This window comes from Diorhabda sublineata, chromosome 2 (assembly GCF_026230105.1).
Source record: "Diorhabda sublineata isolate icDioSubl1.1 chromosome 2, icDioSubl1.1, whole genome shotgun sequence".
NCBI classification, from domain to species: domain Eukaryota; kingdom Metazoa; phylum Arthropoda; class Insecta; order Coleoptera; family Chrysomelidae; genus Diorhabda; species Diorhabda sublineata.
The window spans coordinates 30,980,466-30,995,569 of NC_079475.1; the positions used below are offsets into that span (position 1 = coordinate 30,980,466).

General features: G+C 31.1%; 1 protein-coding gene across 1 annotated transcript in view; it reads right to left on the minus strand.

The window, feature by feature from the left end:
• The window catches only part of LOC130452850 (limbic system-associated membrane protein-like), a 1,112,215-nt gene that overhangs the window by 474,184 nt on the left and 622,927 nt on the right, over positions 1 to 15,104 (minus strand). Inside the window, exon 3 of the mRNA XM_056792329.1 lies at positions 7,674 to 7,796. Coding sequence (XP_056648307.1) covers positions 7,674 to 7,796 — 123 coding nt within the window. The remainder of the gene's footprint in view (positions 1 to 7,673; positions 7,797 to 15,104) is intronic.

The following is a 15,104-nucleotide window of genomic DNA, read 5'->3' on the forward strand; positions in this document are numbered from 1 at the left end:
ACTTTGATTTAATGTGTGATCAGAGAAGTTCCCATGATTCAGATAAGTATTAAAAAGTTGATGCTAAAATCTCATACAAAAATATATCAATCAATGGTGAACTTTGCTGGTGTAATACCTTGAAATTATAGAGATTAATAAAACAAAATCTCGTTCGTTTCTTTTACTGCACTTCTCAGAGCAAACCTCATATATCTCATCAAATGAATCACTCAATAAACTCAAAGAGTACTTGAAAAAGTGAGATCTATTCGTATATAAGAAATGAAGGGTGCAAAGTATCATTGTGAGCTGTATGAGCTGTATAAACAGTATTATCGGATATTTTCGAGATACGTGTAGATTGTTGATTGTAAACCTCGAACAGTAAACTATACAATTTTCTCATCTAGTATCATTTTAAACCAGATATTTCAAACCAACTGAGAGACTAAGAAAAATTAAAGTATTGGCTTTTAGCACAATTCCTTTATATTGAATTTTTCTTGATAAAGTCGTCACACAAATGGAAAAGAAGTGCACAGTTGCAATGAAATGGTTTCGCTAATAATACGGAGTTATTGGTAAAAATTATCTCACAAGGAATAGTTACTTGGAGTGATGTTAGATCTTCATTTTTACTGCGTTGTGTCTGGCACTAAGAAATGCATTCATTCAACCAGCCTGGAAAACAAGTCAATCTACCATTACATGAGGAAATAACCATTGTTTCAAAGTGTCCAAATACAATATTCTTGTTACAGTTGTTTATCCATGAAGAAAACGTCCATAAACTAAACGATATGAATATATTTCGTCGACCTCTTCCATAGTACAATGTTGAATGTTGTTGTTGCAACCGCTTTATGCGATCATGGTTAAATTATACACTGTAAAAATATATACAAGCACAAAATTCGAGACGCTCATTTTTGCCACGATGTTTGTGATTGGTAGAGCAAAATTCGTACATTTGTATACATATATGAGTACATACACCTATAGACATACAAATACGCATATATGTAATTTTTTTAATATTTCATTATTCATTGATTATGAACGATCTGATTTTCACCGCCTCGCTTATAAATATATACAGTTTCTTCAATTTCGTTCTATCTATCTATCTATCTATCTATCTATCTATCTATCTATCTGAATGTCTCCAAGATTTCATAGAATAGTTTTTTATACGTCAATTAGTTAGTTAATTGTTTCCTGTACTAGTTTACTGTAAATTGAGCATATCATTTTGTTTTTAATATTGCTTACATGTACATTGAAATAATAGTTTTCCGTAGGAATGCTAATATGATTCGTCTGCAATAATTTCGTTATGAAAAAGCTGATATTAAGCTCCCTAATACCCATGAATATGAATGAAATATTTCTAAGCAACTTAAGACAGCGAGAAGAAAAAGCGAGAATATCTCAAGGAACCACTCTTGAAAATTACAACCCACCGGGTTTATCATCTCTCAACTCAATAAATATCCTATCTATAGCGTTGTACTACCTACCATAATATATGCAACCGACATTTGGGCATTGAGATACTTAGAACAAACAAAAAAAACTCTGGACAAACCTCCTATTTCATCAAACACCAGCATCAGCTTATGTCATTTTTGCAGTTGGTCTGTGGGATCAAAACCCTGAAATATATACTCATAGAGCACTCCTTCATCTGATATAAGTGAAGGAGACTTCTAATAACTTTTGTCAAAAATATAACTGGATTTATCAATAACACCGAAGAATAATGACTCACTGTTTTATTTATTTATTTATCACAATATCTTCAGAAAAACTCTCATGAGGATTTAAATAAGAGACCTTTAACTACACGTCACGCATCCAATAAATACCTTTTACACAATACAAATGGAGCAATTACGAGTATTTAGAGGAAGCCCCTCCATTATAAGGTTTGTTATACAAATTCAAATGGGTAAAAGTATTTTATATATCCTATTAGCTCTATTATTGAACTCGGAGTATAAACAGAAATTTCCTCATTACGATAAAACCAATGGATCATTGTTCATTTGGCGTTTCTTCCATCAAGCATGCAAATAACCTTGAACTCGTCAGTATCCATCAAATTTAGGGCTGAATCAAAATGGTGGGCTAATGCCACAAAGGGGAATAATCTGAGCTATAGAACCCTATCACCCGCTGATATGCACCAAGTAATAGCAGGTATACTTTCTCCTGTGTGACTGTCACATAGAAGTTCGTTATGTATAAAAACATGCACACAAAGTACATTAATAATGTACCATAATAAAAATTTGAAACTTCTTATTTTCAGGCTACAAATATTGATATTTTGGTAAATACGAATTTCCACAAATGAGTACATCATTATTAAGTGTATTTTCGAAGATTGTGCATGCAGTTTTAATCTACATAAGCAAATAGGTAAATGTTTGCAATATATTCTCTCATAAGAATAAAATCATTAGGAAAAGTTTCTGCAATCATTTTATTCAGTTTCATTAAGTTTGAATATTAGATTAATTCTTATAATGCAGTAATCTTTATTTCAAATTCTTTTGATATAAACTAGAAGATAACATGATAATTTCACCAGAAATTTGAATTTTATCCAAAAGCCCTAGTTCCACTTTAAAATTACTATCCTATATATCTCGAAGGAGTTTCAATGCTGATTTAAAATTAAAGTACTCGCTCCAAAATCTTCTCCCAGTAGTATAATAAAGGCAAATTATTTCTTACTTTACTTTTTCTCAAAATGGAGAAAAAATAAATTTATCTTGCTCGTATTCAATCCTAGATGGAATTGCCGTTAGTTGAGAATATTCATAATTTCAGCTATGCCAACAAAAGATATTTCTATCAATTAGATAATTGAAGTATTTATTCAAAATTGAATAACTTTGGAATGTAATGGAGGCTAACTCCGTAAATGACAGAAATTGGCAATTATTTTTGTGCTGAGAGACACTGAAATTAGATTTAACGTGGTCATTCTAGATTTGGAGGAAACCGAAAAAGACATGTTTTTTGAGCTTCTCAGCAAAACTTTCATTCGTTCATTACTTTAGTTGTGATATGTGATATAGTAACGCCAATTTCCATTCTCACTGTTGACTCGCTTACATAGTATTTGGTTATGATCATATTCGATTGATCATAATAATCCTAAAAAATATGGAATACCAAAACATATAACAATAATATTAATGTATAGGGTTGATCATTCTTTCTTTCTATGTACATTTTAATTTAGAAAGTTGATATTTGATACGAGATATTTGGTTTAATTTCACACGTCCACCTTACAAGGTACTCTTATTGAGAGGTGGTTTGATGTACTAGAACTAGTGTGAATACCAAGAGGAACAATCTCTTAAAGGTACAATGACTGGCTTGCTTATGTGCAACTGGGCCCATTAAATTTTGCCCGTTCATAAATAATGACCCAACCTGGTGACCCAGCCTGGGACATGCCTCAGGACGTTGCATCGAGAAAGTTTAGCTTTGAGAAAACCACAATAACAAACCGTAAAAGCAAGTGGGATCAAAACACCATACAAGAAATAAGCAGAAATGTCATTAAATTGTATACGGATGCATCAAAAACAGCAGACGTAACTGGAATACGGGCCCAGAATACTCTTAAAGCTTGGGCATCGCAGCAAACATTTTTCAAGCAGGAATTTATGCAATTGAAAAATGTATTCAGTTCAATCTAGAGAGGAGTTATCGCAAACAGGAGATCATCATCCTATTCGATAGTCAAGCAGCTTGGCAAAAAAAATAATATTACGCTACTATGGAAAAAATACTGTAAAATGAGGTAGGTAGGAACAAAACCAATAATCTACAGGACTGAGACAGGCAAAGACTCTTTGGGAAACTATAACCAGAGTGAATCTACTGAATGTATCAACATAAGTAAGAACAATCTACGAATGCTAACACGAGTTCTTACGGGGCACTGTTGCCTCAAAAAACACCTGAAGGCGCTTGGCCTAGAAGATTATGCGGCTTGCAAATTTTGTTGCACAGAGGACGAAACCACTATCCACTTCCTCTCGAAGTGTGAAACTCCAGAGCACTACACCTGGGTGCGTATGAAATAGAAGACGAAGATCTCTGGGAATTAAAGCCATCCCATATCCTAGACTGCTGTAAACACTGGGTTTTCGTAGCAAGAAATGGGGACACAATTGTTCCTTTGGGTTACAGTATATACGAAACCCCAAAACCATACATATATATATATATATATATATATATATATATATATATATATATATATATATATATATATATATCGAGATATGCTTGGTAATTATAATGTAATCAAGGTCGATTCGAATAATATGTTTATCATCCCACAACGCATTGTAACTCATAATTACACTTAGCGCAACTAGACTGATCGTATGACTAGTAGACTTTCACAACACAAGCACAAAATTAACGATTCTTATGAACTGTGCATGTATTCAATAGCATTTCACAGTTAACGCCATTTGTATCTATAACCTGGAATGTGCCCTCTTCGGGGAAATCGATAAAAACGGCTGATCGTTTAGGTTTTTTGGATCAGATTTATGTTCTAAAAGGTGTTTATGAGCTCCCTCATGCGCGCATTAAAGGTTGTAACTGAGATCATTTTGATAAGTGCCGAAATCGTACCGTGATTCCATTATTGAATTCAGATTTTCCGGCAAATTAGCTTTTCCTCTATAGTCTGATTCAAAAAGTGTATAGTTGTGATGTGTATCAGGAGTGGTATATAACAATACGCAAACATTCTAGCATAGTCACACCAATCATTTCATTTATAAAATGTCTAACATATTTATCACATGTTCTAATAATTTTTTCACAACTATCTATGGATTCATAATGGAGAAACTGTGCTTTATATTGAAAAATATCGTTAGCTCTCTAAGAACTTCGTATTTCCATTCTGTCTCTTGGTCAGTTCGGATTTCTTTTATAAAACCTTAAGTGGGTATAAAATGATGAGATATCCCCCGAGCTATAGTTTAAGTTTCTTCATCCCTCACCGTTATTATAAATACGTATTTTGTCAGTTCATACAACAATGTTATACCGATTATCTTTATTACTTTGAGTAAATGGACCTATAGTAGGTATCCTATATATACGATGTCAAATGGTTTAAGGCCGCATCTGTTATGAAAAATGCTTCTTTATTTTTCAGAAAGAGAATAGCCAATATATTGAATCTATCTCTAGATTTTGTGCCATGTTCAGGTCCATTCTTCTGATTATACCCAAAACTCTTCACACACGCCCCACAACGTCAAATTCCATTTTGAAATTCTCCTAGCACATTTAAACTCACGAAATCAAAATTTTACAATGTCATACGAAACTGTAGATTCTCTTAATATATCCCCCAAATTTTGTGAATTTGCGTTAGGTGCAGCAGCTACTTCTATTTTACTAACCAATTTTCTTAAATATATATTTACATATTATTTCATGTAAGCTTTATGGTGAATTCTATAAATAACCCTAGTTTTGCCACCAAATTATTTGATATATTTCACTTACATTAAAGACTGATAACAAGGCGATAATTTCATAAATTCTCAACATCTACTTTGCCAAGTTCAGTGGAATAGCTTCTTACACAAATCATAATAAACTCCTTCGCACTATATCTATAATCACTCTCTACTTTTTGGTATGAATGAACATAAATCGTATACTGTAGGTTTTTCTTCAAAGTATCGTTCATTCACCATGCTCTGACAATACTATTAAATTTACTTTGGCCAAGTTACAAATCAATTGAAGGAGATCTTTCTGCCAAATTCACTAATATTTTCAAAATGATAGCAGTCTACAATTGTATGATATTTATGAATGAGAAATTTTTTTAGGAATATCTTCGGCTTTTCAAGATTTAGAGTTTCAGTTTTCTCGTTAGTTCGCTAGTTTCCGTGATTTAAATAGGAGTTCCTTCTATGTATAAACGTTTTTTGTATGAAAGATATTATGAAGTAGTTGAAAATATGAGGAGAAACAAAAAAACTCTCCAATAATTTGATATCTACTCCTCCTAAGTTGACACTAAATGTAACGTGAGAACCATGAGTGCCAATGAGTAGCATCGTCGTTGTCTGTGGAAACTGCAGATACGAATTGCATTTGATAGTACCGTTCGGTGCTGGATATCATACGAAAGCGTATAAGCGTTTCTATTTCTAAATATTACTTTATAAATTCAAGTGGTAAAGTTGAATTCGAAGTATTAGTTAAGGGTAATAGGTTGGGGGTAGGAAACTTCTGGGGAGTAATATGAATACTGATAAAAATCTCTCTCTCCTTGTTATACGCACAAAATTAAAAAAAAAATTGTATTTTTTCAGAAATCCATATTCTGGCTTTCAAATAGTCCTCATGTAGTCAGATTCAAACCTTGTGTGCATAACTTGAGAAGACAGCTTAGATTAGCTGAATTTGGAACAGCACATTAGCATCAAACGTTATTTTATAGTATCGTAAGACTAATAAAAGCGATAATTAGTCAGAAAGGAGATCTAACAGTGCTGATGATTTGTTTTCATCGATTGTTTAAAGTGGACATTTTTTTCCAATTCAATAGATATATCCTCCTAGTTTGAAAAATTTTGTGTTCTATGTTAAAATTCAATAATTGTGTTATATATGTACACTGGACGCAAGCCATATTAAATTCAAAATGTTAAATAATCAGAACTGTACTTAAATTTTTGTTTTAACTCTATCTTCATCACAATATATGTGTCAAAAGTATAATTTTTGTGGAAAAAAACTAAGAAAAAAAACTCGACGAAATTGATATCAGGTTCATCAGCATTTACATTATTTCAGGGTAAGAAAATATCAAGTCCTGAAGCATATTATTTTTCTCGTTAAGATGAAATGGAAATAAGTTTTTTATAGGTTTTGATCGAAAGTAAATTCTATTGTTGTTCTCCACAAAGACTTGAAATCTAGGATTATTACGATAAAAAATCACTGTCAAAAAATCTTTCCAACACAAAACTATGTTGTTTAAAATAATATGAAACGTTTACGAAGGGCAATGGACTATTTTTTTGTAAATGTTCATTTTTTTACATATCGGCTTGTTACTATTGAAATTCTCACAATAATCAATTTTTTTCTCAAAATAAAAGGTGCAGTTTGACCCTCACACAAAGTAAATTTCTTGAAAGTCTTTTATTTCTTTATTCACCACGATAGATGAATGTATGAATCTAGGATTAATTACATCATAGATTCATAGATAGTTTCAATTGAAACTTAGTTTAATAGCATGAAATCTTGACTTCGGTCTTTATCAAAATATAACTTTTAGAATTTTATAGAGTATTTTGCAAACCCGCTATCGAAAATGGCTAATAAAATTTTATTACACTGTTTTTAAATTAATAGTACACATTTTCGGAATTATTAAAATTTTGTAAAAGCTGTATCAAATGTAAATTCTTCATAAACACATAGAATAACCCAGGTTGAATAATGGAGAACAAAACACTTCGTCAATCTCTGATGACACGAAATTTCAGATTACTTGATGGTATCAAATATAAGGTTTTATAATCAACTAACTGTATTATCAATGGATTCTCTTATCAAATAGTGATAATATTATTCAACTTGTTAAATTAGGCTCTATACCCACTCACCAGCATTGGACACTTCACAGGGTAACACAACAGTGTCCTTATCGGTGACCTTAAACACTTGACTCGACGTTTGGAATGTCGGTAAAGTAGAGGAATCAGCTTTGATGTTGGCCTGCAGAAATCCTGGAAACAAAAACTATTGTTAATATATAAAATAGAAACAGGTATAAAGAAGGAATGGATTGGGAATAATTTGGAAGCCAACGATTTACTGATTATATTATGATAACTTGAGTATAATTGAATCGTTTTTAGTTGTTTCTAATCAATATTATATATAAATATTTGAAACTAATCGAATTTAGATGATTCCAATCAGTTTTTTCTCCTATAACATTTGTCAGGAGTTACGAAGCCAACCGCTATACAAAAAATCAGTATTGCGGGGAATACTAAATCAGAAACATACACTGAGTCTGTTGGAATATTCTCTAACGAGCTTGTTCTATATTCTTTTCCGTCGACGATGTATCTACATCCGTTATTAACGTTCTCATATTTATATATTAATGACACCCATCAATGAATAATTTCTTGTTGATGTGCTAATTCAGCATCATTAAGTTTACTACTGGAAAAGAGCAAAAGTACTGCAAAACTCACTCTGTATCTTAGTGTAATAAAAAACAAAAATCATTATTCAGACATGGTTTTCTTGATATATTTTCCAGATAATGAAAAGCAAGGCCTAATTGCAAGTCTATGGCTAAAATATTCAATGAATACTTGAATCGAGAAATTTGAGAAATAACACACACTACTCATTTTGATAAATTAATGTATATCAAGAGGTTAAAAAGAAGGATGTCAAAATTGTCAAAAAGAACAAGTACAAGCATTCATTTCTGATGCCTCTCACAACCTGTTTTTGGTGACAAAGTGATTTTAAAAAAGTTGAAATTTTCATAGTTGTGTAATAAATCATTTTCTAGGTTGTCTTGATCTTTGGAACAAGTGTGATGACATCTCAAGTGCAAAAAGCTTATGAGTAATAGCCATTATTGAATAATACAATATTATTTTTACTATAGAAACCTTAATCGCACTCACTATTTTAGTAAATAGTATATCGATTTCTCAGGAAATTACCAAAAATCGTATAATGGAACATAAAATATATATTTTGCCTCCTCTGAATTGATAGAACCACAACAATTAAACTGATATTTAAAAATAGATATGAACAAGTATATTATTTTCTGTCTTCACTGGAAATTTGAAATAATGAAATTGGTTGTTTCTTGCGTTTCTGATAATTCCTTAGGTGAATGTGTGTGGTGATCAATAATCATTTGAAATGATTCGAACTGACACGTGACACACAAGCATTTTATCGACCACGACTCTTTAGTTATAAGCTTTCAATCGAACTTTCGATCAAAATTATTTTCATTTTACGTGAGTTGGACTTCGTTAAAGTGAAAATAATGTCCCATTACATATCTACCGCACTATATCCGTTATATATACAGTACCGGTTAAAAGTTTTACCCACCCCATAAGCCATTCATCAAATTTCAAAATAATACACTTTAACTAATTTCTCTTTCATAGTGTCAAGGGAAGGTTTAAACGATGTCTTACAAAATAAAAATAATAGGGTCTGTTATTTGTTTATTTGCAAGTACCAGCTGATTTGTTTATAATTCCTTGACTATAAATTATTTGGTTTTTATGATTGTTAGTCCCAGCTAGCCCCATGAGACACTTGAACGTACTGTTATTTATACTTTTTGGACCAAGACATCATTTATGAAGTTCGTATACGTATTCAGACTTGTTATAAGTTATAAAATGGGTGAAACAAAGGAACTATATGTAGAAACTCGTGCATTATTCACAACTCTCCTTAGTCTAATAGAACGGTCTCGAAAACCCACAGCCGTTGAATATAAACGTATCGTATTGATCAGTAAACGGGATCGAAAACTCACGGGTCCAGACATGGCAGCTCAGATCAAGGAATCTAGAGATCTGCCTTTGAGGGTGGTAGTATAGAATCCTATTCAACGGATCATAAAAAAATGAAGAGGTTACAGTGGGCTGAAAAACATAAAAGTTAGACTCATGAAGAGTTCTATGGAGTGAGGAGTCAAAGTTTGAGGTTTTTGGCTCTAATAGAAGAGTGTTTGTGCCCATGTCAAAAGAAGAATGGATATTATATCTATGTGTAATACCATTTGTAGAGGTTCGGTGATAGTTTGGGGATGTTTTGGAAAAGAAGTGAAAGAAACCTGGTGGAAATTGAAAGGATTTTGTGGAAAAAAGTCTATAAAAATATTATTAAAGGAAGAATATACTGGAGGAAATTAAGTTCGGGACAAATTGGGACAAATTGGAGAGCAGTATCCTACTTCCACTTTACATCATTGGAATATCCTGATAAACGAATGGAACCAAATAGACGACAATCATTTATCAAAATTTTACATACAATGCTAACTGTGTGAGCTCAAAACTAGCAGTGAGTGTTTTAGAGTCAATAGTGTTATTAATACTTTATGATAAGCATATTATTTGTATTTTCCATTTTAATCGTTTCATATTTTTGTTTCAGCTTTTCATTCCATCGGTGAAATTCTAAGGAGTAGGCAGGTTGAGGCCTTGGAATCCAACAAAGAAACGGGTTCAATAGCATATTTCAACTAAAAGTAGTAGAAACGTCAAAATTTCTATATATCTTTCAAAAATTATTGAAAAATAACAGACCAGGCCTCAAATAAAGACGATTTAACATAAACATACTAGACTAGAGACTAGAGATTAGTTGAGATGGCTAGCTTCTTGAATAGTGCGGTATATTTGTGTATAAACAATAGTTTCTTTCTCTCAACATCTTTTCACACTCCGTATCACTTATATATACATTTTTTTGTTTATAAATTGACTGACATTAACCTTATTAATAAACTAAATGCTACATTCTAATTAAAACTGAGACTGGTATATATGATATTTATACAATTATTGAGAATACTTAGATTTTTTCAAATTTGCGATCTCACATGTTAAATTTTATGTCATAATCCTTGGCCTTAGGTGAATATATAACTCCTTTTCATGTTAACTATAATCTCTGACATAATTATATTCAGTGGAAATTTCAGTTTCAGACGCGAAAGCTTAACATGGAGCCAAATTAATTTTCCGACAAGTTCATCCATGATGCCCTTCATATATCGCATATATCGTCGCTCATGAAATTACTAATAATGAAAATTCAATAGCTAGCAGGAAATATTATATATATATATATATATATATATATATATATATATATATATATATATATATATATATATATATATTATATTTTGTTTACGTATCCATGGGGATGTAAATACCAAATTTCAAAACATCGGATGAAGTTTACACGTTTCAAATACTAAGAATCAGAAGTGCTCATTATTCATTCTTATATTGATTTATTCATTTATTTATTCATTCTTTCACTTACTCATAATCAACAACATAAGTTGTACAAATTAAGAGAAGGTGATACTTAGAGCAAGGTTAATAATAGTGTAAATTAATATTTAGAAATCTACGTCTTATAGTCGAATAGTCCAGAAAATATCTCAACTCTGCCGTGTAGGAGTATTCAGGTAATGGTAGAAAAGTCAAATTTCTTTATATCCAAATAAATCTATATACAACAGTGATCCTCTTCGATTCTATTAAGAGTGGCAACTCGATAATATGCTTTTCCTCAACTTCTCTTCTTGAATAAGAATCTTTTAATCACTTTCCAAGTATTATTTTCACTAATAATTTGTACTTAAGGGTTTTCCAAACAATTCAGAATTACGGTTTGTCCATTTATATATATTCTAGCCTAAAAATAAACCTATTTGTACATTGTTCGATTTTTTATATTATTATTTCTTATTATACCGTCACCCAAAAAGTCGTGTGACTGATACATAGATGGCGCTACCATTTTCTCAAATCTATATGACGTATATGAAGTAACAACTTTTAAAAGACTGTGTTTGAATGATTGTATTGCTATTGATGGAGATTACATTGATAAATGAAATTGATGTTTGGCAAAAAAATGTGTTTTTATTTGTTAGTTATACGACTTATTGAGTGATGTGTATGTTATTATATATCTTACCAGTTTCCGTTAGTGATATGATGTGTCTTTCTTCAATATCACCGAGTGCAGTAGAATATTACCTAGAAGCTGTTCTTTGAATCAATATTGAAATAATCCTATATGATATTATCATAGTGTGTCTCAGAAACTTTTATTTTTCTCTACTCAATTTTAGTTTACTTTGTAAGGACTGTTGAATCATGCTTACGCAAATATTGTACTGTTTCGTATGATGAGGTAATCGACAGGTCCTTATAATGTTTTGTGTATTCAAACTGATGACCCAATGTCTCAAATTCTACCAGTTTTGTGAAAATGGTCTCCACACATTTCTTCATTTTCAGTATGTTCCACTTGAACTATTTTCTTGATAAATCAACAAGACAATCAATATGATTTTGGAAGTGCTAGATATTATCAATTAGTAGTTTAATGTTATTAATTAGACTAACAAGTTTAAAAACTTTGAAACGCTCAATTGTATTGTCGAAGTATTGAAATATAAATCTTCAAATTTAGTTTTTAGAGTACTTCGTTCTTAAATAAGTCAATTCACTAAATTCTGTATCAGACATTTTTTACAATAAATTCTATTGTGATTCTACTGAATAATTGTATGAATATTTCATGTTTCTATTTATATAAGAAATTGAATGCAGCTGGGAGAAAAAAGCTACACAAATTCTGAAGTCATTGCTGTAGACAGAAAAAATTAACCTAAACATAAAAATGACAATATGTAAGTCATTGTGGAACCTATTTTAACGTATCGAGTATACTCGACTTCAGAGAGAATACAGACTAAGCAATTGCTTTGGTATGGGCATGAGATGTAATGAGGATGGAGCAGAACAGGTGGCCGAAGAAAGCATTGATGTATCATTGATATATCAAGCGTAGAATAGAAGGAGACGATGAAGACCTTCGAAGACAATGCAATAACTGATGTTTAGACTGGACTAGGTGTAATTTAGGTGTAGGTGTCCCACGATGAGTTAAAACTATCTGTATATGGCAAAATACTTATAGTAAAATCATGAAAATTTCTACGTTGGAGTTTTTAGACACAATATTTTTAAATGAAATATTTTCAAAGATGGCCGACTTCGGGTTCTACCAAAAGTCGACTATAACTTTGTTATTTGGAATAAAACACCCTATATATTAATACATTTTTGCAATTTCTGTAAAATCTCAGTATACTTTTTTGAAAACATTTTTCCGAAAAAAGCATACTTTTTGAGTTATTAATTTTTTTTGTTGAAAATTTGACCGTTGCAGACCCTTATAAATTATTTTTTTTTTGAGGATACCCTTAAAGATATGGAAACGGTTTCTGCTCGTTTTCTTTAAGCTAGGTCTACGTCTGACAATATATGTGGAAAAATTTTTCATTTTATACAGCGTGTGTATAAAAAGTGTTCAAAGTTTAGCTTCATAAATATCAAATTTCTTCATTTTTTTAAATAGAACCACCCGGTTTTTTCCTATTTTCATGCATTGAGGGATGAAAAATAAGGTATACTTTCATATACCTAAACCGTTATCCAGATATTAAGTGTTTTCTGTAAATTTTTTGAGTTGCAGGTGTAGTCTAAATTTTATTCTGACTTGTTGATACAAGTATTAAAAAATAAAACAGTATTTCTCTTTATCTTGTCAAGGTCTGTGAAAAAATCATATCAAATTGAATTTACTAATCCTATTCCAACTTTTAGTCGTTTCCAAAATTTAAATTATTATTTTATTTTTTCACAAGTTTTAATTTTTTATGTATACTTTTAGTAGGCGCTTTGTAATAAATGACACTTATATAAGAGTCATTAGTCAATTGTTGATACTTTCGAAAATCGTTAGAATTGCTCGTTCTCAATTCAATAACGAAGAATATTGTCACATTCGCCATGTATTAAAAGCAAATTTACATAATTTTCGTATCCTCTAAAAATTTGCTGAAAATATTTAATATCTGGATAACGGTAAGGTTTGGGTATAGGGAAGTATACATGAATTTGCCTTATTTTCTACCCCTGAATGCATGAAAATAGAAAAAACCAAAATAGAGAAATTTTATACTCATGAAGTTAAAATTTTACCACTTTTTATTCACACATTGTATAAAATGGAAAATTATTCAAATCATTTTTGATTTCTGACTTTCTGGGCAAGGTACTTTTTATTGTGGTCGTAGGAAGTTTATTTCTTAGCTTCGTTTCCATAAAATGATTGCTGGAAGACAAGCGTTCTACCGTAGCAGTCCTGTGCGGCAAAATAAAAGCCCTCTATAGTTAAATTCGATGTGGAAACATTGCAGAGTTATCACCTTCTTAATTTAGAATAATACTACCAAATTCTTCTACCCTAGGCGTCTCAGTTTCAGTTTCATCTCTAACCTAACCTAACCTAACCAAATTCTTGCAAGGGGCTCTTCATTATCTCTTTCTTCTATATTTTGTGGACAAATTTTTGAGAAAGAATATAATGTTTCAAAAACGGTTTATATTTTTTCACTAAAATTATATCTTGAAATCACTTGTGGGTTTAACATTTGTGAACATTTCAATACCTGAAGCTCTTTATCATCGAAAGGTAACCTTTGTTTGATTTGAGCTTCTTCCTCAATGTAAAATTCTCCACATTTTGTGTCAAGATTGGGCAGTTCACCGTCGTCTAACTCTTGATTGTCTCTTTTCAATTGATTAAATTTGGAACCATTCCTCCAACATATGTTTCCAAGAACGGCGTTAATATTTTTTGTTCTTTGGCGTTTTAGATATCTTTGCTTAGTTTATTTCTTCCTATAAACCGGGTGTATAAAGCGTTCTAGAATTGTCCCATATGCTATGTACATCTGATCATATAAGTACAACTTTGATTTTTCTGCCTGAATTCCTTTATTCAAATCTGTGATTATTTGTAAAGCAAATCAAAGGAATTCCAAGTATAATTCGGTTGTCGGTTCCACGGGTCATATCAAAATGGTTTGGGCAGAAAGGAGACGATCTATAAACACTGTTGATAGGAAATATAGTTAATAAAGATTTGAACAAAAAAAACTCACCAAACTTTCAAAATAAGCTGAGATTTTGACAAGAAACTTTTCGATTGAAAATCAGGGTGCTTATTCGATATTAAGTCAAAATAAGGGGAAAAAATAAATATTTCAAATCAAATAAACTACAATTTATTTGAAACATAAGAAGATTGATTTTTTACGAAATTTTGTGAGAAAAAAAATTTTTTGTAGAAGATAAAAATAAACAAAAATAGAATACAAACGCTGCAGATATTCCATTACCTACAACTTTGCTATTTGACTTCTTTCCATA